At 36.8% G+C, this 25070-nt stretch overlaps 1 protein-coding gene across 2 annotated transcripts; it reads right to left on the bottom strand.

Moving 5' to 3' along the window:
* Positions 1-9574: 9574 nt before the first annotated feature.
* On the bottom strand, positions 9575-24480 carry LOC126599744 (uncharacterized). Of its 2 annotated transcripts, none has more exons than XM_050266170.1 (29): positions 24240-24480; positions 23829-24083; positions 23576-23736; positions 21996-22061; positions 20996-21113; positions 20771-20880; positions 20580-20675; positions 20062-20185; positions 19096-19163; positions 18637-18723; positions 17972-18124; positions 17801-17896; positions 17555-17614; positions 17343-17461; positions 17132-17219; positions 16717-16821; positions 16544-16648; positions 16413-16465; positions 16236-16299; positions 15988-16122; positions 15669-15781; positions 15494-15587; positions 14903-15122; positions 13553-13683; positions 12917-13063; positions 12170-12298; positions 11187-11285; positions 10448-10486; positions 9575-10264 (listed from the first exon to the last, which is right to left on the bottom strand). In XM_050266170.1, exons 2-29 carry the CDS (start codon positions 24067-24069, stop codon positions 10127-10129), a joined length of 3159 nt encoding a protein of 1052 aa, XP_050122127.1. In that variant the 5' UTR covers positions 24070-24083; positions 24240-24480; the 3' UTR covers positions 9575-10126. The 2 variants fall into 2 exon arrangements, with proteins under 2 accessions (XP_050122127.1, XP_050122136.1); XM_050266179.1 differs by having other exon boundaries at positions 16544-16645.
* Positions 24481-25070: the final 590 nt, after the last annotated feature.

Raw genomic sequence — 25070 nt, 5'->3', positions numbered from 1 at the left:
GTAGCACCACAATCAATCAAAACCCTAGCAAAATGACCAAGAACATTTAACGTACCCATGATCAAGTCTGGATGGTTTTGAGCCTCTTGCAGTGAGATGTGATTAACACGCCCCTAAGCTTGTTGTCGTCCACCACGACCTCTACTGCCTTGATTACCTCGCCCCTGGGGAGTACGTCCCTAGCCTGACTGACTAGGCTGCCTAGATGATCCTGCACCACTAGTAGCAACTTCCCCCTGACGGGGCTGACCTCCCTGATGCCACTGAGATCCTCCAGCTGGCATGGATGAATAAGAAGAATAACCTCCAAAGTCTTGAGAATACCCTGTCTGAGAATAAGGCTCCTGGGGATACTGATAAGGTCCGGAAGCATACGGAGCAACATCCTCCTGGTAGTGGTAGGCACCACCACGACTCGACTGGCCATAATTGCCTGGTCCAAAACTCTGCTGAATCGGCGCTAGAGGTGGCATAGTGGTCTGCTGCGGTCTCTGCTGACCCTGGGGACACTGAGAAGCCCGATGTCCCATTTGCCCACAAGTATAACAAGCACCACTACCTCTCCTACACTCACCATGATGACGAAAATTACAACGGCGGCACCAGGGAGCGCCGGAACCACCAGCACCACCAGAATCCCTCTGCCTCTGAAATCTAGGCTCACCAGAAAATTTACCACCACCTCTCCTCGGGCCAGTAATACTATATCCACCACTAGAAGAACTCGAACTCGCCCCACTCTTCTTAAAATTCTGCGTCTTGCGAGGTCCCGGAATAGAGATAACCTTACCTTTATCATCCTTCTTCTGACCGTCATTCTTGTCCTCGTCATCCTCACTCTCACTGGGAAGGTTATCAGAGTCCTCTATCCTAACCAAAATCTCGAAAAACTCATGATAATCGGAGCAGGGAAGAGCACTGGCAAAAGTACGCCACTTTCTCTTAGTTCCCAACTTGAAACGTCGAAGCATCTCTCCCTGATTACCAGCTGTATCAGGGTCATAGCGAGACAAATCAGTAAACTTTCTGTAGTACTCATGAGCTGACATATTCTTCTGTTTCAATCGAGTAAATTCCTGTTTCTTGCGATCAATATACTCTGGGGGGACAAATCATTTCTTGAAATTATCTTTAAATACCTCCCAATCAGATGCCATAGCTGGGGACATAAACTGCGTCTGATTCCTCCACCAACCTGCCGGCTCTCGACCCAAAAACCAGGTAGTGGTTTCAACCCACCTATCAGCCAGAAAGTTTCCCTGACTTTGCATCACCTGAAATGTCTTTTCAATATGGTCTAGCCATTTCTCTGCCCCTTCGTGACCTTCATCACGCATAAAACGATCCAATTTCAAATTGTACATGGTCTCCAAGGGTGTCCTCTGAGGTGGGGGAGGAGGACGGATTACATTCTGAAAAGCCTGGGCCATTGCTTCCCCTAACTGAGTGATATTCGGGAAATTAGGTTCAGGAGTACGGCGGGACTCCCTACGCTCTCTACGAGGCGGCATAATTCTGACAGGAAACATCAAAAGATCATTAAAGCATTAACAATTATACAGGACTGTAACCTAAGCTCTGATACCAAACTGACACACCCCGACCCAGAGGATCAAGGCGTCCTGGCCGTCACGTAACCGTAACGTAACCAAAAGTGCGACACGGAAGCAAGATATAACAGAATATGAAGGAATTTAAAACAATCTCTAGTAGAACAACCTACTAGAATAAAAGGATGAGTTATAAAGTAAACACATAAATTCAGAGCATAGGTTTAAGTGCAGTCAAGTAGGACCAAAATAAAAGTACAACACCCGCAGGTGAGTCCTACATGTAGAGCGTCTATCAGAATGCCGAAAAAGACCTCGAGAGCCACCAACTGCTAACTAGAACCTGGAGGGGCGCAAAACAAAAATTAGTGGGTCAGTAAAACCAAAGATTTTCCAAAACATTTCATTTAAACATTTCTAACCCCTCTCCGTAAAACCTGTATACTTTCCCAGAAAATAGTATATAAACATTTATATACACATATCATCAATAACTCAGTTCACATTCATCAACATAACATCTCAGAAAGTATATGCCATGCCATGCCAAAATATAATCAGAATGCATCAATATCAATCAGGTGAAATAATAAATCAACCGAAGACCCTACCGTGGTCCTGTACGGCTGATTCTAAAGCTCAACATCCCACTCAGCCAGAGTCACCACAGTGACCTATACGGCCCAACTCTGCACGTCACTCGGAACTACATATGGTAGTCTGTACGATGAAGAGTGTATAAATACGCTCTAGTGCTTCTCTCATCAATCATCGGCGCGCATAACTAAGGTCACCCACTAGTCGAAATCACATCTAGTGATCTATACGACTAGCATGTCGGAACCCTCACATGGTCTGTACGACATCCACCTACTTGGATCCAAGACGAGCGTGCGGTGTGGTGAATAATAATATAAGCACTAACACCTAGGTGCAGGTTATGAGCTTTCAATGCAATTCATATAAAATAACTCATCTGAATAATAATAGAACTCACCTGTGCGTCCACCGCGTCAATTCACATATATATGCATCAATTATTAAACTAAATATCTCCACAATTGCATGCATGGCCAATTAATTCATAATTTCCATATAAACGCATTTTCTGGGAAAAACAGTTGTATATAGGTAATACGAAAACAAAACTGCCCACTCACTGATAAGTCGATGGGTCGTAACCCCCGTGACGTCCCTGGATGCCCTCGTCCTCGGGATAGGTGTCACCTATATGCGAAACAACTATAAAAACGTTAATTTAAACACATAACTAATAATTCGAAATAATTTCTCATACGATACTCAATTTGGATATATGAATATACCACATCGACCTACTCGACGTCACAGACGTCGAGAAATTTTTAAATAAATTTTTGGAGGCCGTACGCGCCCCCACGCGCTAGGACAGGCACGGGGACACGCGCCCCCACGCGCATCATCCCCAACCTTGGTTCGCCGGACTGGTTTTTCCAGCGGCCGATTTCCGGCCAAACTTTAAACGCCTTGTTCTCCTTTGTTTCTCACCCATTTTCTTCGTATTTTATACCAAAATGAAGCCCCAAACATGTAGAATCACGATACACTATTTTTAAGCTTAAAAAACAACTAAATCTCACCGGAAAAATCCAAGCAAAACCGGCCAAACTCAACCCTCGCGATCCCGACGTCCAAATCCTTCAAACGAAGCACTCCAAGCTTCCTTGGGACCTCACTAAGCTCACTATAAGCTTAGAATTCTCTGAAACACAACATTTCACGTGTGCATGAACAGTGACCAAAAATGGGGGGTTCAGGTTCACGTGAAATCGAAGGTTCCACGTCCTAAAACTAGCACCAATCAACTCAAAACATCACAAGGATGAAGATTCTTACCTTGTTTGCTTCGATCCACTGAGTTTTGGGGGATTTTGGGTGTGGCCGTACAATATGGGTGTGAGAGAGAGAGAGTGTCGAGATGGAGGAGAGAGAGAGAGCTACGGGATGGAGAGAGGGTACGGGTTTAGATGGTCCACATTCAATCCACACCATCCATCATCTAAATCCCTAACCAAAATTAACAAAAAAAAAAACCAAATTTAATAATCCAACTCATCTAAATTATTTTTCTCCAAAACATATCTAAGGTTAAACCAAATAACGTCACACCCACGTACCTTAATACCCGCTAAGGGTAAATTCATCATTTCACGTCCTTAATAAGAAAATCTCAAGACGGGCTGTGACAGAAACAGTCTTCCTCTTTATAATATCTCACAAAAGTTATGGTTATCACACTTGAAGCACAGATACAAATATAGGTATAGTTATATGATGAGGTAATACGAAAAAATTTTGAAAATTAAGATATAATATGTCATGGATACAATAATAAAAATACATATTTAAAAGAAATGTGAGAGTTATATTTTTTGTTTCAATTAGAGGCAAGCTCTTCGTATTCATCAACTTTCAACTAAAGCTCTATTTTCTATTCGTTTTCTCCTCTTAATTTATCATATGAAAGTGTAAAAGTATCCAAAAAACTGGATACACATCTATCAAATTAAAACCGTATTTGTTGACCATGACACATATCCAATAAGTATTCAAGAGTATTTGACAAGTATCGTGTTTGATAAAGTATCGAATATGAAATACGCGACAAAACTGTGCACAGAAGTATCCGTGATTCATAGATTATCGCCAAGGGCAATAAACGAAGAAAAAAAAAAGCTATGGTGAAAACTTAGCACCAAACGGCATATTGATCACAAATAGGAATTGTGATTAATTCGTTGAGTAGACCAACAAACTAGTTTATTCTCTCTTTCCAATTTAAGTAGATTCTTTTGACTGCATGGCACAACATTGACAAAAGCAATTGACAAATATGATATACTAATTTAAAGACATTCAAATTCGTTGCCAATGATTGTATTGCAATTTGCAAGCTATAATTCTAAAAATAATATTTTAATTATTCGTGTCTATCCGGTTAATGTTGGTCGTATTGGGCGATCATGATTGCTCTGCATGCCGATTACCTCCTAATCCTGTTTAGAATTTGAAATAAGCTTATCCTTTATTTAAAACAAAATTTTCAGTCAAGTTGAAATAAAAAATAATAATCAAGATTAATTTTCAGGGAAAATAAAAAATGCATGATTTGCGTCGTTCATTTTCTTCTAGAAGATGATGTGATGATTTTCTATGAGAACAAAAAAGGCAAATTATGACACATCCTGACCAAAATCAAGGCATGATGACCATCACATAAGAGTGATGTAACCATGTGCACAGTGCGGAAACAAAATTTATATAGAGAAATACAAGTAAATAAAAACCAAGCTACTAGTAGTACTAGCTAAGATAAAGTGCTAGTGCGAGATTAAGTGTAAAAATACACAACCAGAGTATAAATAGCCTAAGTGCAGTAAGCAGGACAAGTACAATTTATACAACACCCAAGGGTGATCCTACATTTATGATGTTCTATCAAAACCACCGTCGAAATCCCCGTGAGCCACCAAAGCACTTCTATCTAAAACACGTAAAACAAAAAGTGTGAGTGGGCAAAAACAAAGCTTTTCAAAAATCATTTCATTTCTCAAAAGTTATAACCCATCGCCGTAAAACCTGTATAATTTCCCAGAAAGTATAACATATGCTATATCAAAAATCTTGCTCAGGATGAAAATCCATAGAAATATACCATGCCAAAGTATCTAAATGAAATGCCATAAGTAATCCAGTTAAAATATATCAATGCTAGATATCATATCAGCCGGATTCACCTAATGTGACCTGCACGGCTGAGTCTATAGCTCATAAGCAATCTCAATAATATCAAATCCTGCACACGAGTCGGAACCACCTAAAGTGGTCTGTACGACAAGCCTAGGTGTAAAATAAATATGCTCTAGTGCTACAATCACGTGAAGACTGTGCGAATAATCGCCTGTCATTTACGAGTCGGAACCACCTATAATGGTCTGTAAGATAAGCCTGTGCACCTAACTTGGATCCAGGTGAGCATATGGTGCAAGAGGTGAACATCACGTGAAGGATTGTGCCTTAACTCTGGGCGGGAGTACTAACACCGGGGTGCAGGTTTATGAGCTCTCAATGCATCACATCATATCTCGCATAACTGAAGAAATCTCATATCTTTAATTTATGAACTTACCTGGCACTTACCTATGCGTCCGCAACACCAATCATAAATATATGCAACTACTAATGCATAAATAAAATAGGCAGATACTTTGTATGGCATTTCAAAACATATCATCATTCAATTTCATTTTCTGGGAAAAATCTCAAGTATATAGGTATATACGGAAAACCAAAGGCCCACTCACTGATATGTCGAAGGGTCGTAGCCCCCGAGCCTCGATTGATGACGCTCGTCCTCAGGGTAGGTCTCACCTATATGCGAAATAACTAAATAAAAGTTAATTATAGCATATAACCAAAACTAGTTAATAACTTCTCATACATTGCTCAAATGGGGTGTTTGAATATACCAACGTGATATACTCAACACCACAAACATCCTTATATTTTTAGAAAAAAATTCCAACCACCCACGCGCTGGCCAAGGCACGGCTAGACGCGTGAACCACGCGCAGGCACGTGCCTGGCACTTCGAACGGAATATTCCCTAACGGCGTTAGGGAATATTCCGTTAAAAATCAGCATATACCGTTATAATTACCTGACGGCGTTAGAATATTCTGTCAAAGTTGATGGAATATTCTCCTCCTTCAACCTCGATTCGCCGGAGTCCCGCGCCTATGTCGCTGCAATCGCCGGAAGCTGGAAAAATCTTTAAAACTTCATATCTTCTTCGATTCTCAACCAAAATTCATGAAACTTAAACCAAAATGAAGCTTGTGATGAGAGGAACAAAACCTTACCACTCTCAAGTCTTAAATCCACCGGAAACTCGCCAGAAAAGCCCACGATAGTCCGGCCACCTCTGTAACTTTGCGAACTGGGCTTTCCCGACGTCCAAATCACTTCAAAATTCTTCCCCGAGCTTCGTGAAGATGATTTAAGACTTCCTAGGACCTTAAAATTCACTGAAAGGTCCACAATCACAATCGAATGAACAATGCTCCAAAACTGGGTTCTCTGGTTCTCAAGAAAACAAAGTCTTCACGTTGAACTAGGTACATGAGTGAACTCTGGAGTTGGCAAGGAACACAGAACCAACCTCAACAAGTTCGATTTGAGGTGTTTAGAGGGTGGTTGGTGTCTGACCGTACGACTTGTATGAAAATGGAAGAAAATCCGAGAGGGTGAGAGAGAGAGGGTTAACGGGAGAGGATGGTGTATGTGTGTGGTCCAAGTTTGGCCAACCAAACCAAAAATAACTAAAACGTAAGTTCCACAAACTTAGGAATATATTAAATTGTTCCAAAATCTAAGCTTAAACCACACCACCACAGAATATAACTCAACGCCCAAGGGTATAAAAGGAATTTCCACACTATTGAGGATAAAATAATATATACATTCGGGACAGGTTGTCACAAATTATATATATAGTTATGTATGAGATATATATATATATATATATAGAAAGCCTTTATGAGAAGTGAGTTTTTTTTTATATATAAAATGGGGATTAGTTGTGCGGTCCACACTATATTGAATATTAATTATCCGAACCGTTTATTTTTTAAATTGCACTTCATAAATCATCCTTGCAAAATATTTAGCCAAATCGGAAATATTTGAAGCATCTAATTGAGTTTAAAGAAATTGATCAACATTTTGTTCTCAAAGAAATATTAAAATTTCATTGTGATAATTAAATAAACAAATTATTTCAGATTGAATTGAATTTTTGTAAGAATGGTCTATGAATCGAGACTTACAAAATAGACTGTTTAAATCGTTGAATTTCGATATAAGGTAAATCTCACAACTAATCTTCATTTATAAAAAAATAGATTCTCCTTCCCTTGAAGAGCCTGTATGACGTTCCTTACTTGGAAGCAAAAAAGGAAGAAACTGTGGCCACAAACGGTTCCCAGGCAGTCAAATTCATAAGCAAAGGCGTGTCTCACTTGGAAGCACCCGATCCCGACTATTTAATGTAGTGAATATTATGCCTTAGTACGGAAATTGGCGTCAGCACGGAAATTGGCTATACAAATCAACGACAATCTTGGAGTCCCCCACCAATACAATGTGTTTGAAATTTCTTTGTTCAGGAAAAGGAAGAGCATCTCTGACTCCGAGGGCAAGAGCTTATTTGAAGCTATACGGTATAAGGATGGTCAATTGGATGACCATTCACCGTGCCAATTTCTTATAACAAAACCCTCTAGATTGTTTAACTAAATTTTTTTTTTGAACAAATGATATTATCTACACTAATGAAGTGGGGAAGTGGAGAAGTGGGATAAGCCTTACGATAGACTAGCAATAATGTGGTTCAAATTTACTTTTGATGAGAATCGAACCTAAAACTTCACACTTACCAGTGAAGAGAAATATCACTAGATCGTAGTACTGAATAATAAATTACTTAACCAATTTATGATACTAGAAACATTATTATCACTTGTTTTGCAAAAGTACATTGAATGAATGGATGAATAATTTTCAAAACTATTATCATCTCTCACATTATTCGCTTTCCAACCAGCTAATTTATTTTGAATCTGTAGAATTAATTCCTTAGAATTAACAAGGGCTTTCCAAAAAAATAATATTATGGATGCAAAATACTTTCCCATAGTAGTTTTGCTTATGCTAAATGGGACATCTTGAAGAATTTTGCCCAGTTCTTTTTTTCATTTCCTGTCAGGAAATTTATTCTTTTCAATATAAGAGGTACTGCACCACAAATTGATAGCGACTAATCCTCCTCCCCATGCAGGTGCAATACTCGATCAAGAGGTAGCGTACCTTTGACCTTTGGGTCAAAGAGTATACCAAAAGAGAGCCGGAAGCCCAAAGAATGCATTCATGGGAGTTCGAAGTCAAATTGGACTTCCAAACCTCCACCCGATTTCCAATAGACTAACCCCTTGGTGCTGTTCTGAAAGTTATCCAAGTTTTTTTCTTTTTAATACAACCATATATTTACACTAAGGGAGGAGGAGTTCAACTAAGTCATCTAATGAGCAACCTAATTTGGTATCGAATTCGTTATCCACGAAATTTGAATCTAAGACTTCTCATTTACACGTGAAGAGAAATATCACCAGATCCTAGTACTGAGTGACAGGTCATGTATAATTAAAAATAGACTACAAAAGTTAGAGAGATTTGAAATTAGTAGATAGAGTACAGAAAGAAGAATTTGCAAATAACTACTTGAAATGAATCATTTGTAAATCTATTTCATACATCCTTGCAATTATCAAGTGCATTTCTAATCCCTCCTTCTAAATTTTTTGTCTATTCTGATTATATTTATAATTAATTGCTTAGTAAATGCAAATCCTTTGTCCAAACATAACACTATGTTTGGATGAGGGAAGTAAATTTGAAATTTTGACAAAAGTCAGAAATTATAAATGATATGCATTAATTCCCTTGTTTAGATTAACAAACATAGAAATTTAGAATTTCCGCATGAAAAAAAAACTTGCAATTTGGGACTTTCATTTCCCAAGTTTAAATTCCATGTAAATATTTGTAATTTCCAAATTTCCAAGGGTGAGAACTTAAAAATAACATATTGCGCATTCAAATTCTATTGTTCTTAGGTTAACCAAACGAAAAAAATTCAAATTCTAACCAATAAAATTCCATCATTTGAAATTCTGTCATTTCCCTAGTAATGTTAAATCTCATCATCCAAACATAATGTAAGATTCTTGTTTTTCCCCATAAAAATAAATTTAAAAAAAAAAACTTAATTATCAAAATGCTCTTGAATTATCACAAAAGTACCACTTTCTAACCCCTAGATTTTAACAAGTGTCTCAGATTAGCACAGTTGGTCGCATTCATCCATTGACTGTTTACATTTTCTTCACAACATCAACATAATATCAATAATATGAAAGACAAATAAATGACATATCGAGTGTCCCATTATCAAACAACAAGTTAATCGACAACATTGACAAATTCAAATATCTATTCACCCCATGCGGAACGGGAAAATGCTGAGAACGAAAATGGAGATCCAAGAGTCGAGAACAATCCTTTAAACCTATTTTTCTTTCCCCTATTATCAACAAATACAAAGAATATGTAAACGTTAATGTACAGAAGATCAACTTACAACTGACCATACATCCCCAAACATAAAACTTGACAAGATATACACCCTTTTTTCTAAAAGAATTGGTTTACTAATATTAGAACTGGCCATTTTCTACATGTCAAACCCCACCGCTATCTTCTACAAACCACCAGTAAGGCAAACGTCCGTATCGTTCCTCGTCACGTACTGCAATAACGATACTGCCACCGCAAAGAAAGTCTGCTGCAGTTTCCGGTTACACCAGCCCAAGAACTTCAAACTTAGCTCCTTTTTTTCCCAGTAGAGTTTCCATTCTTTTTTCAGTTAGAAGTATGCGGCAAACTATTCGTCTAAAATCTTCTGGACGTACAATTCATAGTTACTTCAACCGGAAATCACGCCTGAATACCGTCAAGTTTTGGGCAAACTTGTCCCTGTTCTTTGTATCCAAGCTTCTAGTAACATCCACCATAAGCTTGTCAAAACACTGGGAAAGCCGTTGATGTTGATCCGCTTGCTGCAGGCCAATACCAAAAAGTGTCATGTACATGTACTCGTGACAATAACAATTTAAAACAGCTAAACAGTAAATTCAGCGTTGCTCAACCTCAGAAGTTGAGGTTTCACCCATCATATTAGCTTATCCTTTTATTATTCCATTATATAACTCAAACAATCAAGAGTGGAAGGCACAACTAACCTGTGAAGCTAAGATATGAGCTTTCAAATCGGAGAATATCTGCAAAGTCAGACACCATCTTTCAGTCAAATACAGCCATCAGAAGTGAAAAAGGATAAGACAAATACAGAACCACTTCCAGCAATGCAAATTTGAAATTTGTAGAAAAGAAATCCAACGGTTCGGTAAGGTTTTCGTTTTATTTCTATCTACTCTCTCTCCACCTCACTTATTTCTCTCTCTCTCTCTCATTAAAAATAAAAAGCCGCATAAAATACAACCTAAATAATATGTATTGTCAGCTAAACTGTGCTAAAACAAGTTGGCCCACCACAATGAGTTGAACAAAAGACACAAAGATGCAACTTCTCTACTGAGACACAGAAGAGTGAAGGACAGTATAAGTACTGTTAAGACAGGACCCAAACTTACAATATTCTAATGTCTTACATTATAAAAGACAAACACCATAAGATATGGAACCAAGATTTACAGTTAGAGAGAAAAAGAGAGACGGAGCTGCATTGTTTCCAAATATTTTCTAAAAGCTAAAAATGGCTTCAGGAAGCAGTAACACAAACACATGCACGTACATACTGAACAGAAAATTTATTGGTGCAATTATGTGAAGGTGGAACTGATTAAAAAGAGGCATTTAAAAAACGATGTTGCAGACAAAGACTTGAACAATCTGACCAAAAGATAAAAACAAAAGACTTGAACAAGTTACAATACATATGCACTCCAATAAAAATACTACCTGCTCATTAATAAGTATCAAGCTCAGCATTGGTCTGCTAAAATTCCACTGGTTGTTACTTTCCTCGAATAAAACAATCTCAAACAGCGTCTTCAGTACCTTTACATATAAAATGACTCAGATCAGTCACATAACCAAAAGAATTTAGTAATTTAGTAACTATGGAGAATAACCACAAAAAGCGTAAGCAAATTTAATTCACATCGCATGCATGGAGTCCGATTTCATGTATAAATTTGACATATAAACATTTTTTCCCAATAGCTTTACATATCTTCAAGCAAAACCCAAACCGAAGTCCCCAAGAGCATATATTAATCTCGACCTAATCCTCCCAAAGGTTAGGCACACAAAAACTTTTTTATACAACAATATATTTACACTACGCGGTGGGGGAAAAATTGGTATCGAACTCGCCATCCACTGATTTGAACCTAAGACCTCTCACTTACAACTTACAAGTCCAGGCATGGGACTAGTTGAACTAAAACAATGCAAACACATCTTTACAATCCGGTTGGGCTTATGAATTTCCGCAAATTATTATGTGACTATAGGAGTTCAATGCCATTAAACAACTGAGTATATCAAACTTGCCATCGTTTCAGTTTAATTGATTACTTGATAAGCACTGACAAGGTTCTGGAGTGTCACCTTATATAGCTGACTGAAAAAAAAAAATACTACTGAGTTGCATCATTATTTTTGGGTCAACAAAAATCCATGCATTTTCAATATGTAAACGTCCAAGAAGATAGATCTTGACAGTGTTTAGAGCTGAGTCTGACTTACGATGGAAAAACAGTAAAAAAAAAAAAATATTACAAAGATAACCATAAGGCACAGTAACAGAATCTAATGGATAAAGATAGTACTATGTTAATATTTAACAAAATTACAATTACTGAACCACAAGAAATGGGCATCTTAACAAAGATTCTAAGACAGATAACAAAAGAGTAATAGAGCATAAGCATCCTTACTTCTGGAAACAAGTTGGGGCAGTCTGAAATGTGACGAGCAAGATTGACCGCAGTAGGTGATGTGGGTGCCTCACCCATGGTTATGTTGTTGAAGTAGAAAGCAGCCAAAGTTTCAACAGCTGATGCACACTGGAGAAAAAGGTAAAGTTTGAAATTGAATAATGAAATAAATTGTAAAATTAATGTGGCAGATGCAGACAAAACTGGCCAGTTGGTAACACAGAATCATGTCACCAAAAACTTCTCCAGTGCAATAACTTTTTCCAAAATTTTTAACATTAGACTTCTAAAAAACTTCTACAGCGTTCAATGTTTGGAAGTTAACACTTCGCACTTAGCAGTGGCCAACTGTTCATCATTTTGGAATTTTCCACTGCCTGACTGGTAACCTCCTGAAAGTTTCCAAAGACTGATGAGGGTAGGGTGAGAATTGGACTTGAGGGAGTACAAATTCTGGCAAGGGAAGGTTTAAGCTTATTCCAAAACACGACTTGTGCCCTTGATAGCACAAGATGATTTCTACATTTCAGGTTAGTTTTATTTTTGCTAGTACACATTATTCTATCTGACCTTCTAGTTGAGCTAAACAGAGGAAAACAAATGCAAAAAAACAGTTCAGTAATAAGTTATTCTTTCAAAGTGCAGCCTTAAATTTGAGACATGCAATTGACGATGAAGAGTTATTTCGTCCATAGAATAGAGGCATAACTTTGACCAAAAAATAGAGAATAGAGGCATAACACGTACCTGCGATGCGATGCCTGCATCGAAACCTTTAATCCCAGACTCAAGGGACCCAACTATATGCATAAAAGTACTGGTATCCAGATTCAATATATACACTATATGGCTGTTGAATAAAACCTCCAAGAATGCAAAATAGGCCTTTGTCAGCTGCAAAAGTAAGAAATTCCAATAAAGACCACCTTCCAAATTTTAGGCAAGAGGAATAACTTAACGAAAGATAAAATTAAAGAGCCTTATATCTGAATTTATCTGAATCGAGTAAGCAGAGTAAGAGTTTAAAGCATCAAAATGCATCAGCATGATAGGATTTTAGCAAGGACAAACTAAAGAATAGGATAGCATAAATTTCAGACTTCATAAATTGCATATTTAGTGTTCAGAGCCATACTGTTTTCTCATTTCCCATTGTTTCTTAGAAATTGAGAAGAAAAACAGTTTTTAGCCTCTGAAAGCACTGGTAGGAATAGTGCACAAAAATGAAAACTACCAGGGAAAAAAAACCCATTTTAAGTTGTTTTCAATTTCAAGTTTTTGTTTCATACCTTCATTTCGCCGTCGAAATCATATCAAACAACTCCTACCAGGTACTCAAAACTAATAGATGCAAAGAAGACTAACAAACATAAGCTAATGTACCTTGCGGAATGCCAATACATCAGCCAAAGGAATTGATAATGTCATCTTCAGTGCAATATCAAGTGCATCAGCAAGCGCTCTATCACCATATAGCTCAAACACCCCAAAGTTGACATAGTTTCCAGCAAGAGCTATCATTTGAAAAAATCCTAAAATCAGCTCATAACATAACATTTGTACAAGGAGCTATTTCCTTTTTTTAATTCAACAAGGAAAGCAGGGGAAGAGCCACTACAGGATTTCTAGTTAAAAACTAGTACCAACAATGTTGTGGTAGAGTCAAGAAATGAATTGAAAGTACAACCTTGCAAAAGAACTTTATTCCTTTGTTTGCTGTTTTCAATTTGGAAAGAACAACAGTAAAAGGAAAAGAAAAAACAACTTGAGGTGCTTTCCTAAAACACAGACAAAAAATGGCAATTGAAAAACACAATATAATCATCAGCTTCTTTATAGGAATTCCAATCCATTCACTTTGAGCTTGGTTGTTGAACTAAGCAAATAGATGGGTTTCCTCTAATTATTTTAAACAATGATACATGTTTCAGCATCTTTAAAGGGCTGTTTGGTACCTTCTTGTATCTAATTTTTGGTTTGCAAGATGAAGCTAAATTACTTAGTACTCACTACTTCATTATTTTCAAAAACAAAAAATTGGATCCAAGAAGGATACCAAACAGCCGCTAAACTTTGCACTAAATTCAATCCAATTGCTAAAACCTTTACATGATTCCATTAATACTTTCAAGAGCCAAAAGATTAACCTTTTTTTTAAGCATAAGCATCATATTATTTAGTCACAATGACTACTGTTCTAAACCAACGAACCATAAACAACCTTCATTGCGTACCCACATTAGTCACAAGACTCTCAACTTGAGAATGACAAGTTTGCGACACCAAGTTTGTAAACAATTTAAGGATTACCAAAAAAAGATAACAGTCCACTAGCCAACTAATAAATTATGATTTATTCATGCTCTTGCCAGACCTTCCTTCATCAGATCTAGGCTGTTTTTACTGCTTATCCTGCACCCAGAAATATGATTCTAACTATCTGCAGACTACAAATTACACCATTTGAGAGCAGCTCAGATGAGTTTTGTTTTCCAACCAAAGTGAAATAATGAAAAAACCCACAGCAATATGTCAGATGTTCAAGAATATACATGCAAGAAGTGCAATATAAACAGAGTGATAATTGTCATACAAAGCTGATAAAACATTTTCAAAAAGTAGTTTACCATTCAGAACTGAATAAAGATACAAGTATACCTAGTGAATAATCATGCAATTAATGATTCAACAAAGTGATTACTGTTACAAGAAACAAGAGGTTAGTGGACTCACCTCTTGTAAGAATAGTTAAAGAAATCCAAATTCCCTTGTATTTGAAGCCATATATATCCGCAACATTTGGAAGAGACAAAATCCTTGACCCATACGCAACAATCAATTTACTGACTTCTCGAAAAAGAAGTATTCCATTAGGAGAAGATGAATCAAAAGTCAAGCGTTGGGCTTTGTTGAATGCAAACTCAGCCATGAATTTCAACAAAGGGGTGGTCACCTGCAGCATATATTGGGAAAATATTGAGAGAAGATAACACAAATTAACTTTGCAAGAAATAAGAAGGAATAAAATGTAGCCGAGAGAGATCTACTTCCTGTTTCCGTTGTATTTTAATATGCTTCAAAATAATAAAATATTATCCAACCTTACCTGATCTCTTAGCTAAAAACTATAATGCAAACAAGAAGCAGAGACTTATGATTCAAAAGACATTCATTTATTTTAAAAGCTTTCTGAAAATGTAGAAATCTTCAACTAGTACTAAAAGTTCAATTTCAAAGTATGAAATTTTAGATAATTGCTTAACCACCGAATGCAGAACTCTGTTGAATTTTTTGACAAAGGAAGCAGTTAACATTGTCCTTTACCTCTGGTGTATCGGACCAGTGCAAGATTCCTTTCAAAAGAAGGGGCATGTGTGCAGGATACAACCAATCAAACAGAAAGCCATAAGTTCTGCGACTGAAGATATTAAAGAAGAGCATAAGAATAAGAAATTGTTAAGCCTTATAAATTCGATACAGAAAATGAAAAAGTACTAACCTATTTGTGGCCATGGCAATTCCTCTAAGGTCTCTCATCAACCCAATTAGTCGATACTTTACAGCATCAGTACGAAACATTGAATCAGGAGTTGATTCCAGATTGGCGAAAACCTGAAGTACCACATATAGTACAAGAGTAACTAAAATGAATCCATACAATACCAAACTTGACAGTATCTAGTGTGTGTAGTTAAGCATTTTAAAGAACACACAGGAACATCTATGCAGATTCTGCAGCATGCACATATGAAACATTTTTTTATTGTATGTTTGTCTTTGTATGTGTGCACACAGAGAGAGAGAGAGAGAGAGAGTACTTGCAAAAGTGGATCCATGGAAGATTTGAATTTGACAGGGCTGTCTTCCATGAATATTAACCAGCCAATTATGTAATAGAAAGTTGTTCTGCTGCGAGAACACCTATACTCTTCCAGAAAAGGGAAATGCTCCCTCTGAAAAGAGAAATTCAAAACGAGACCTTTTCACACAAAATACAGGATTCTGTTCAAGATATTCAAATCAAAAGTGTAAATGCAAAAGATAGATATTTCAGATTTGGATTTACAGTATGATTGGCAAGTATAAATTTGACAGTATCCAACTTCAAGAGTAGCTTGCCACTCATGTATCTGCAAAGTAATTAGCCTTACAATAAGCAAAATATGATAAAAGGAAAATAGGCTCTCTTAAACCAACAAGCACTCCAATTTTCCAAACCATATACAGAAGGAAAAGAACTAACCCAGACGCCAGCTCCAAGAACAAGCTCAGGGTGTGACCAATGACCTCCTCATTCTGAAAATAGGCAAGAATTAAAATGCAAAATAATATCCAAATGTACTTAACGTGAGTAAAGCATGAAAAAGATTTCACCTCCGTATAACATTTCAGGTTTGTAGCAATCTTGCCAACAATGACATTTAACATCAAAAGATGATCATGAAGTCCCAGAAGCTCAGAAAGGCGAGCATATAACTGCTGCAACAAATGGAGAAGCCTCAAGAAGAATGCTAGCATAACTTTAAAGAATGCTAGGAAAAACTTACCCTCGAAGAATGCATGGCCTGGTCACCCACATAAGACTTCCGAAAATGTTGAAAAAAGGTAAGAATTGCACGATCAAGTCTTTGCTTGCTTGTTTCACCATACCTCTGCCAATGCCAGGGTTGAACAGTTTTCGTTAATTTTGATTGCACCACCCAATGAAGAAAAAAATAAATAAATAGGCAATCTTTAGAGTTGAATATCACTCTTAACACCGAGTAATTTGGCTGAATATATTAACCAAAGTGCTTGAAGCCCAAAGCAGCAGAGTTTTACAGTGCGCCCTTTCATTTATATCAAACCATGATAAAAACAGTACCATCTTAGGCAGAAAAAGATACTAAAATATACATTTAGAAGGTAAATATTTGATTACTATATCTAATATTCAGAAAGATGTAATTGCTCCTGCTGTACCTGGCTGTGTAGCCCACTGTCAGTGACATTTATTAACTGCAAGATGCGAGCTGAAAGTTCTGCATCAAGTACTTCTTGTGACTCGGCACTGCAAAGGAAAAATATAAAACATAAAAAATCTTCCATGGTAGCAATGAAGGGAAAAGCAAGATGAATGAAGAGGAGTAAAAGCAGGATTTTTCGGTCAATAAAGTTGTTTAGTTTTCCTTACCTGCACCCAGTACTTTGTTTTATCTTGAGAACTGCAGCAACTATATGAACAATCCAAGCAAGTTTCGCTTCAATAACAGAGAGGTCACTGTTATCACTGGTCTGAACTCGAGCTCTTTCCTATTCAAGTCAGAAGAATTGATTAAAGACATGAAGTCCAGAAATTTTTCTTTTCAATTTCCAAGAGGCATCCTTCACTATAAATGCTCATACCGTGTAGACTTGCAAAAGAGGCTCCACTATGTTTATTATATACAAGCTACTGCTTTCATACTGCAACCAAAGAGAGAAGGTCACAGAGGCAACTTTGACAAATTCAGATCAGTTCCACGTGTCTAAGTCAAGATATGTATTTTAAATGCTTTTTTATCAAATAGAAAATTGTTTATTTGACGAATTGCAAAACCATAACTTCTTCAGACTGAAAACGAGAAGCACAAAACATTTGTAGAGGTAAACCTGGAATCTACAGACTTGTGTAAAACAATCCAACTGATCTTGAAGAAGTTCAACGTTGTCTAAAGGGTTCTCAGAAAGATCATCAAGCAATCCATCCTGTAAAATAGTGAGAAGATATAGAGAACTTTCATAAAATTGCAGTACTGGCCCAGAAAAAGTTTTGGTTTTTACCTGCACGGAGTTAAATCTTGATGTGATGAAACCTTCAGTAATCTTAGGAACAAATTCATCGAGCATGCTGGGTGCATCACCCTTCAAGTATGGTACAGATGTCACCAATCTAGACCATAGTCCTAAAAGGTAGTATACACTGCTGCTGGCCCACTGAAAAGAAGACAAAGTTTCAGTAATGCAAGTTGCAATTTCTCAACCCGGATAATTAGTTCCAGCTACCAGGCACTATAAGGTACCATAGATAGTGATATTCATGTATAATGGCAGTAAATGTCATTAGGACAACTAGAGAGAGAGAGAGAGAGAGAGAGAGAGAGAGTCGGTGTGTTAGAGAAACAGTGGGAGTGACAACTGGAAACTATAAGATAAGAGTAACTACAACTGAAAATAAACGACTAGATGCAGATAAGCAACTGAAGATTAATGTAAACAGAAGGTAAGGGATTGCAAGCCCGATCAAGACTCACATGGGATGTAGCAAAACCCAAAAATCTACAAAAATTAGACTTAGGAAATTGCATGATATAAAATATAATGGAAGATCAGTGGCCGACCCAAAGGAAAGGGTGAGACTGACTTATCGTGGAAGTGTTTTCATTCAACGGCTTAGTATGCAATATTCTTTCCTAATGCTTGGAAAAAAGTGGTGAAAGACATTCAACCTTCCAGGAATGCAAAGACTTTAAAGTGAATTCTGCTACTAAACGTATCCAGTCACTATAGCCTTCCACAGTCACAAGCTCAGACAACTGCGACAAATTTAGAAGTTCAATAAGCATAAGCGGTAAACTAGATCAACTCAAAGAAAGATTACATACCAGAAAATAAATTTCATAATCACCACAAAGAAATTACAAACCATCTACGTAAAATCTCACGTCAAAATCAAAACTACAAGCGTAAAGCGTAAGTTCCACCTTTTCAAGGTACAAATCAATTTCATATAAATATAAATCAAAACGAAAAATGTAGGTATATTTAGAGAGTAATTTACAAGCATGCAACATTCATTAAGCTCGCTTCATTTGAATGAGTTACCCAAGATACCAAAAATGACTCCAGGGTATTTCTTACTAGAGAAAAAGATTGATGTCAAAATTACCAAAAGGAAGAAAGATTACCTGATAATTCATTCGGAATCGTCCAAGAAGACGACAATATTCATGGTAATTATCATGATCAGCAAGACCTGATTTCCAGTCCAAACAAATCATTATGAAAACCCAACAGATTCAAGACAACACACAATAATAAATCATAAATTTCTGGTTGGTGATTAAGTATTAGCAGTCACTGACAAGTGTCTAAAATTCAGATTATATCCACCTTAAGTATATTATATATACGAATCCTAGGACCAACCAATAAATGACAACTACAAAGTATCTTTGTTGCACCGATACTTGAAATTTGGGCCAGGGTGAGTTTCTACTGATGCCCCCGCGATACAGTCTGACACATAGCGGATATGCAAAATAGAGTATTGTCCACTTTTCCTACTTTGTAGACTATGAGAAACGGCAACGATACTCATAGGACACAGTCAAGATACGGCAAGGGGTTATTCAGTTTTTGTAACTTTTGGGGATGTTTTTGAGAATTTAGAACAAGGCAAGCCCAAAGTGTAATTTTCAAAAGTTCATTTTAAAGCCAATTCTCTCCTCTTCTATATGGTTTATGATGAATCTTTCTCCTTTGTGATTTATTTTATGTTATGAAGTATGAACTTATGATGAACTTATTTTTTTCGTGTGGTAATATGACATATTATATATTATTTTATAATATATATTATTTAATTGATGTATCATAGTGGGCACCCATACCCGTGTCTGTGCAGCATAGACGGGTACAAATCTGTCCATAGTTGTTCATGCAAGAGTGAGTAAAAAAAGCACAAAGGGAAAACAATCATATTTAAAAAGTTCTTTAAAAAATATCTAGGAAGTTAATAACTACCAAAAATACACAAATGCAGGAAAGCACGCATTCCAGCACACAAGCAAATTATTTCACATTCAGCACAATTTAGTAACATACATGACAAGCAACAGAAAAAAAAAAAAAAAAGGCCAAGCCAACAACACCTTGCCCGGTTTGTAGGATTTCTTTGGTTCCTGTGATTAAATGGGACAGATAGTTTGAACGGGCAGGATCACTTGTAAACAAAGAACGTCTAACAGAAGCCAGTCGCACCAAGCACTCCAGTGCCTATAAAGAACAATAGTAAAAACTTGATTAAGATGTTAAACAGTGAAAATACATGAACAATAACAACATAAAATTTCAAATGGTAGGAAAAGAAACTTTTTACTCCAACAAACAAAGACAGATACATTTTAGATATCAAAGGACAGAACTTCCACCGCTGTACGCTTGCACATGCATGACTGTATGTGATTGCAGTAATCGAGAACTAATAAAAAAAATATCTCGCACCAGCAATAAATTAGCCATTATGACAAGGATCCGACTCACAATACACATGTAGCATCAGCAATAAATTATTTCACAAGCGACAGTTTTCTTTGCTTCTATTTTCTAATTAGAGAAGGATCGAGAAATCATCAGCAATTAATTAAGAAGAAAAATCACATATATTAACCTCCTTTGAAAGAGGGGGCTTTGTATTGGCATAGTAATCAAAGAAGACTTGAAGTGTAGCAGGATCCTCCAATGTCGACTTCCAACCCGACGGAATCTGTAAGATTACCAGTTAAATACTTATTCACTGCATACGAGACTAATTGACAGACCTTCGAATGGTTAACAATCCAAACGAAACGAGGATAATACCTGAACAGTACCAAATTCTTCAGAACTTTCATCAATTGAGGTCCCAACAAAATCAAAAGATAGGCATTTAAGTGAAAGCGAAAGAGCCAACTCTTGCAATCGACTTGCAACTGTGCAACACAAAATAAAACAGCATTGATACCAATAAACCAAGAATTACAATAATTAAATAGTGGTGGTAAGGGGGTAATCAAAACAGGTCTAGAACAACTGCCAACGTATTACCATTACTTTCCAATTGACGCAATGAAGTCAAAGATATTTGGAATATTTGAAAGAGAGACTGGTCCCTGAAGGAGCACGCAACCCTCCGATGATGTGTTGAGGGCAACCCAGGATTAGGCTGATCATTTATCAATTAATGAAAAACAAGCAAATGTTAATCAAATAATAAATAAACAAGCACATTGATGTTAATAGCCAAGTTAAAACTTCAATAATGCAATGTAGTCTACAAGGTAATTGTCTAAGTCTCTCTATGTTACAGTTTTAATGTATTAGGCATCATAAATTAGTCTTTAGAATTCCTAAGCATATTAATGTGGACCTTTCCAGATTCACGTACCAATTAAGCCTATAAAGGGGCTACTTTGTGAGCTTTGAAATCAGATTGTTAGTCAAAAAGAAAATTTCTCAGCTTGTGTGTGAGGCACAACCTTGGAGTGATTCCAAGGCACCTTCGGTGTGATGCTGAAGGCTGGTGTGATGCCAGAATTTTTCTAATTCTCTATTGGAGTGAGTCCAATACACCTTTGGTGTAATGCCAAAGGCCGGAGTGAGTCTGGATCTCTTCTATTTCTCTATCCCTTCCTATTGTTTTACATCACACATTTTAGAAGGAAAGGCCATTTCAAGGAAACAAACAAAATTAAGTTTAATTCTTATAAAAATTTGAAAGTTAAATATAACCCCAAAATAATAGTGAAATTAACTAAAAAACAACATGCCTATGGATGTTCGACCAAGGACAAACTTTGAGTGCTTTAACTAGCTTCTATCAGTGTTCTTGAACAAGAAAATAAATTAGAAATATCCACACCGTACACTATCATCTATCCATGTAATGATGCCCCGAAGACACTTCAGGATGATATGTGGTTCAACTCACTCAAACACAAGTTGCAGGAAGACGAGAAATAATGGAAATGGAGCGGAAATCTTCTGTAACCAAAAAGTAATCTCTCATATTAATGATGATATAAAGGGCCACAAATTACAATCTAACCTGACTCATCTCAGACACGAGCTGGTTCAATATCTTCAAACCAATGGCATAGTGATCAGATGTTGCCTGGTAAACAAATTGTTTATGAGTTACACTTGTCTGAAAGATATAATGACAGAGAACATATAAAAAAATTAAAAAAAAAAGAAAAAAGCAACACAACCACTTGAATCACTCAGTAGTAGCAGTTAAATTTACTCAGTTATCTATACTCTGTTCCCTCTACAGTTTTAAGAGAGCAATATTACAATGCAAATGGAGCACATGAACTTCAAGATGGTAAGATAGATATCGAGCAACATTAGAAAACTGAAAATGTAACTTAATAAATGAGCACATTCGTAAGGTTGAGCTGGCACTCTACATGGCAATACAGTTGATGTGATACTTCAAAAAATAGTTCGACAGACTGGAAGACAAAAGTTGGCTATGTGCAATATAGGGCTTATGAAGAATACTAGTCTGACTCTTGTTGTATGTTAAAAAAAAGTGCATGCAGCATCCCAAAAATTGAGTTAGGTAAAAATAAGCAACGGACAATAAAAATTTTAGATAGTTACCCAAACACAAGGCCTTGAATAGAGCTAAATAGTAAGAGATATACATGTACAAGAAGATAACCAATTAATATTTAACTCCTAAGTTCCAGAATGATAGATCAGGGATCATGTGGCCACAATGTGTTAAAAACAATGCAATCATGGATACAAATAAGGTGATTTTGTAGATCGATGCAGCTTTCTATAAACCAGTTATATTCTCAATCAATGATATGACTGGAAACAAATACAGTATAGTAATCTAAATGTCCTATACATACAGAGTTTTGATTTTTACAGAAAATAAAATTTTATTAAGCCCAAGCAATTACGAGAAAGCTGTCCACTACAAACAAAATATCCAATGTAATAACTTTAACAATCCAACAACTACCACATAATTTAGATAAGAACTGCTTCTAATCAGAAAAAAAAAAAAAAAAATGAAAGAATGGGGAAAGTAAGGAATTTCCTGAAATCCCAAAGAAGCTGAAGCTGAAGTAATGCAAGTTGCTGAGATTACCCAGCAAAGTTAGTTTTTGTCTTTACACTTACACCTGATTTACAACCTCTAGACAGAAGGAATGAGCTGGAATTTTGAGCCAGAGGGCGTATTCCCGTGTCAGTCCTATTTAGGAAAGCTGGTATGCTCTAGGCAATTTCCACATCATGCATTTTATGGTGGTGAGATTTTGGGGATTTTGTGAGATAAAGTTTCATTTTAGACCTCTTTTATGGTCATCGGTTTCTTCTGAGTTTTAGGATGTACAGTTGTTCCTTATCTATGAGAATTGGAAGGATGTTGGCGATTGAGATTCTGCTTAGCTTAGTTTCAACATAATATGATTTTGTTGTCTGGTTTCTCGTTCATGGCGTTTCCTTACAGTACATTTATTCAGTGGCCAGTTTGTTCACAGTCATCGTTACTTACTCATAACCTTTCTTGGGAATACCGCTCATAACGCAACAGAAATGCCGCGGTATCATAAAATTTAGTTCAAGATCAAAGACATCACAAATATTAACAGAAAGTCATATAACCTGATTCAAGAAGTTCATTGACTCTTTCACCACATCCCGGAATCGATCATCATCAAACCACCCAAACTTGGTGAGTCGACATAAGAGTTGGATTAAAGAGGCAGTCACAAACGGCTGCAACTCTCGTCCTCGAGTAGCCAAATAGTTAATAAGGTAATTCCCTACAACAAATTTCCCACATTGTTCATTTCCAACAAGATGAAAGCAACAAAGCAAACCAATTAAACATATATAAGTAAAGGGAGATTCTTACAGATGTCGAGACGAAGCTGCAGAGCAAGTTTTTGCTCAGTGACTTGCTTCAACAAGCTAGAACTAGCCAGCATCAACGCGTAGGGAGTCATGGCATTGTCGAGAATGTACTGGCACTGCGAAATGTATTCGATGTTCACCGAAAAGCATTTGAGAGTGTTTTCGGCGTGAGCCCTTTCGACTGAGTCCTGTGAATTGTACAGCCTCTCACACAAAGCCTCCAGTTGCCTTAAACCCTCCATCGCTTCGAAAACTCCTATGATTCATCAATCATCAATAAACCATAACCTCAGATTCTTAAACCCAACAAAAAAAAAATGTAATCATTACTAAAACCCAGGTAAAAGGTTCAAATGTCAGACACAGAATCAAAATCATAGGTTTTTCCGAGTTGCATGGTTCGTAGATTTACCTTCCAACCTCGAACCGCGGCGGTTCGCGACCCAGGTTGCCGTAAGCCGCTGCCGCCGATTCGATCTCCGATTGCAGTCCAACGATGCTTCACGGTCCCAATTCGTTTGGTGGCTTTGGAAATGGAATTTCTGGGTGCCTTGTGAAGGAGTCTACAATGGCGAGCAAGAGAGAGAGAGAGAGCAGAGAGCACAAATGTGAGATTTTTTTCTTTCCTTTTGTACCCGAAGACGGACCCGTTTAGTTTCGACACAGGCAGGCAACTATTTTACGGGCTGGTTTGGTATTATGTGCTTTGAAAAAAAGGAATAAGCGGTTGTGCTGTGAGAATAAGCAGCTGTAAGAATAAGCAGCAGAGTGTTTGGTAAACTTTTTTTTAAAAGTGCTTTTGGAAAAAAAAGTAGTATGATAGTGTTTGGTAAACTTTTATGTGAAACAGCTGTGACTGTGTGAAATGACCAAAAAGGGTATAATACTAAATGTGCTATTAATTTAATTTTCTTAACAAATAAAAGTTAATAACTTAAATATACTTTATTTTTAGAAGAAAATTATTTATAAACTTTATATTAAATATTAATTAGTATGACAAACTACTTCAATTGAAATATTTTAGACTGAATAGCTAGGATTCATTAGTACAATATTGTTAGTGTACTTGAAAGTAGTCTAATTAGATGCATTCATCAAACTTGTTGCTATTCTATTTCTTAATGCCTCTATTTCATGTGATCCTTCAACTTGATAATTTTGATATTCATCATCATCATCATCACTACTATCGCTCTCTTCACAAAAGTCTCTGGGATCATCAAAATGACGATCACGTTCA

This window comes from Malus sylvestris, chromosome 2 (assembly GCF_916048215.2).
Source record: "Malus sylvestris chromosome 2, drMalSylv7.2, whole genome shotgun sequence".
Classification (NCBI taxonomy): Eukaryota; Viridiplantae; Streptophyta; class Magnoliopsida; order Rosales; family Rosaceae; genus Malus; species Malus sylvestris.
The sequence above is the reverse complement of the archived record's forward strand: the minus strand, read 5'-3'. Positions and strand labels throughout refer to the sequence as shown.

What these genes read in the sequence shown, in the direction of transcription:
- LOC126599744 (XM_050266170.1), bottom strand. Translation starts at nt 24,069, where the DNA reads ATGGAGGGTTTAAGGCAACTGGAGGCTTTGTGTGAGAGGCTGTACAAT. An exon ending in AGTCTTTGCATTCCTGGAAG is followed by an intron (nt 18,125 to 18,636) that starts GTTGAATGTCTT and finishes TCTTCTTTTCAG; the next exon opens with TGGGCCAGCAGCAGTGTATA. An exon ending in GCCCCAACTTGTTTCCAGAA is followed by an intron (nt 11,286 to 12,169) that starts GTAAGGATGCTT and finishes TTATATGTAAAG; the next exon opens with GTACTGAAGACGCTGTTTGA.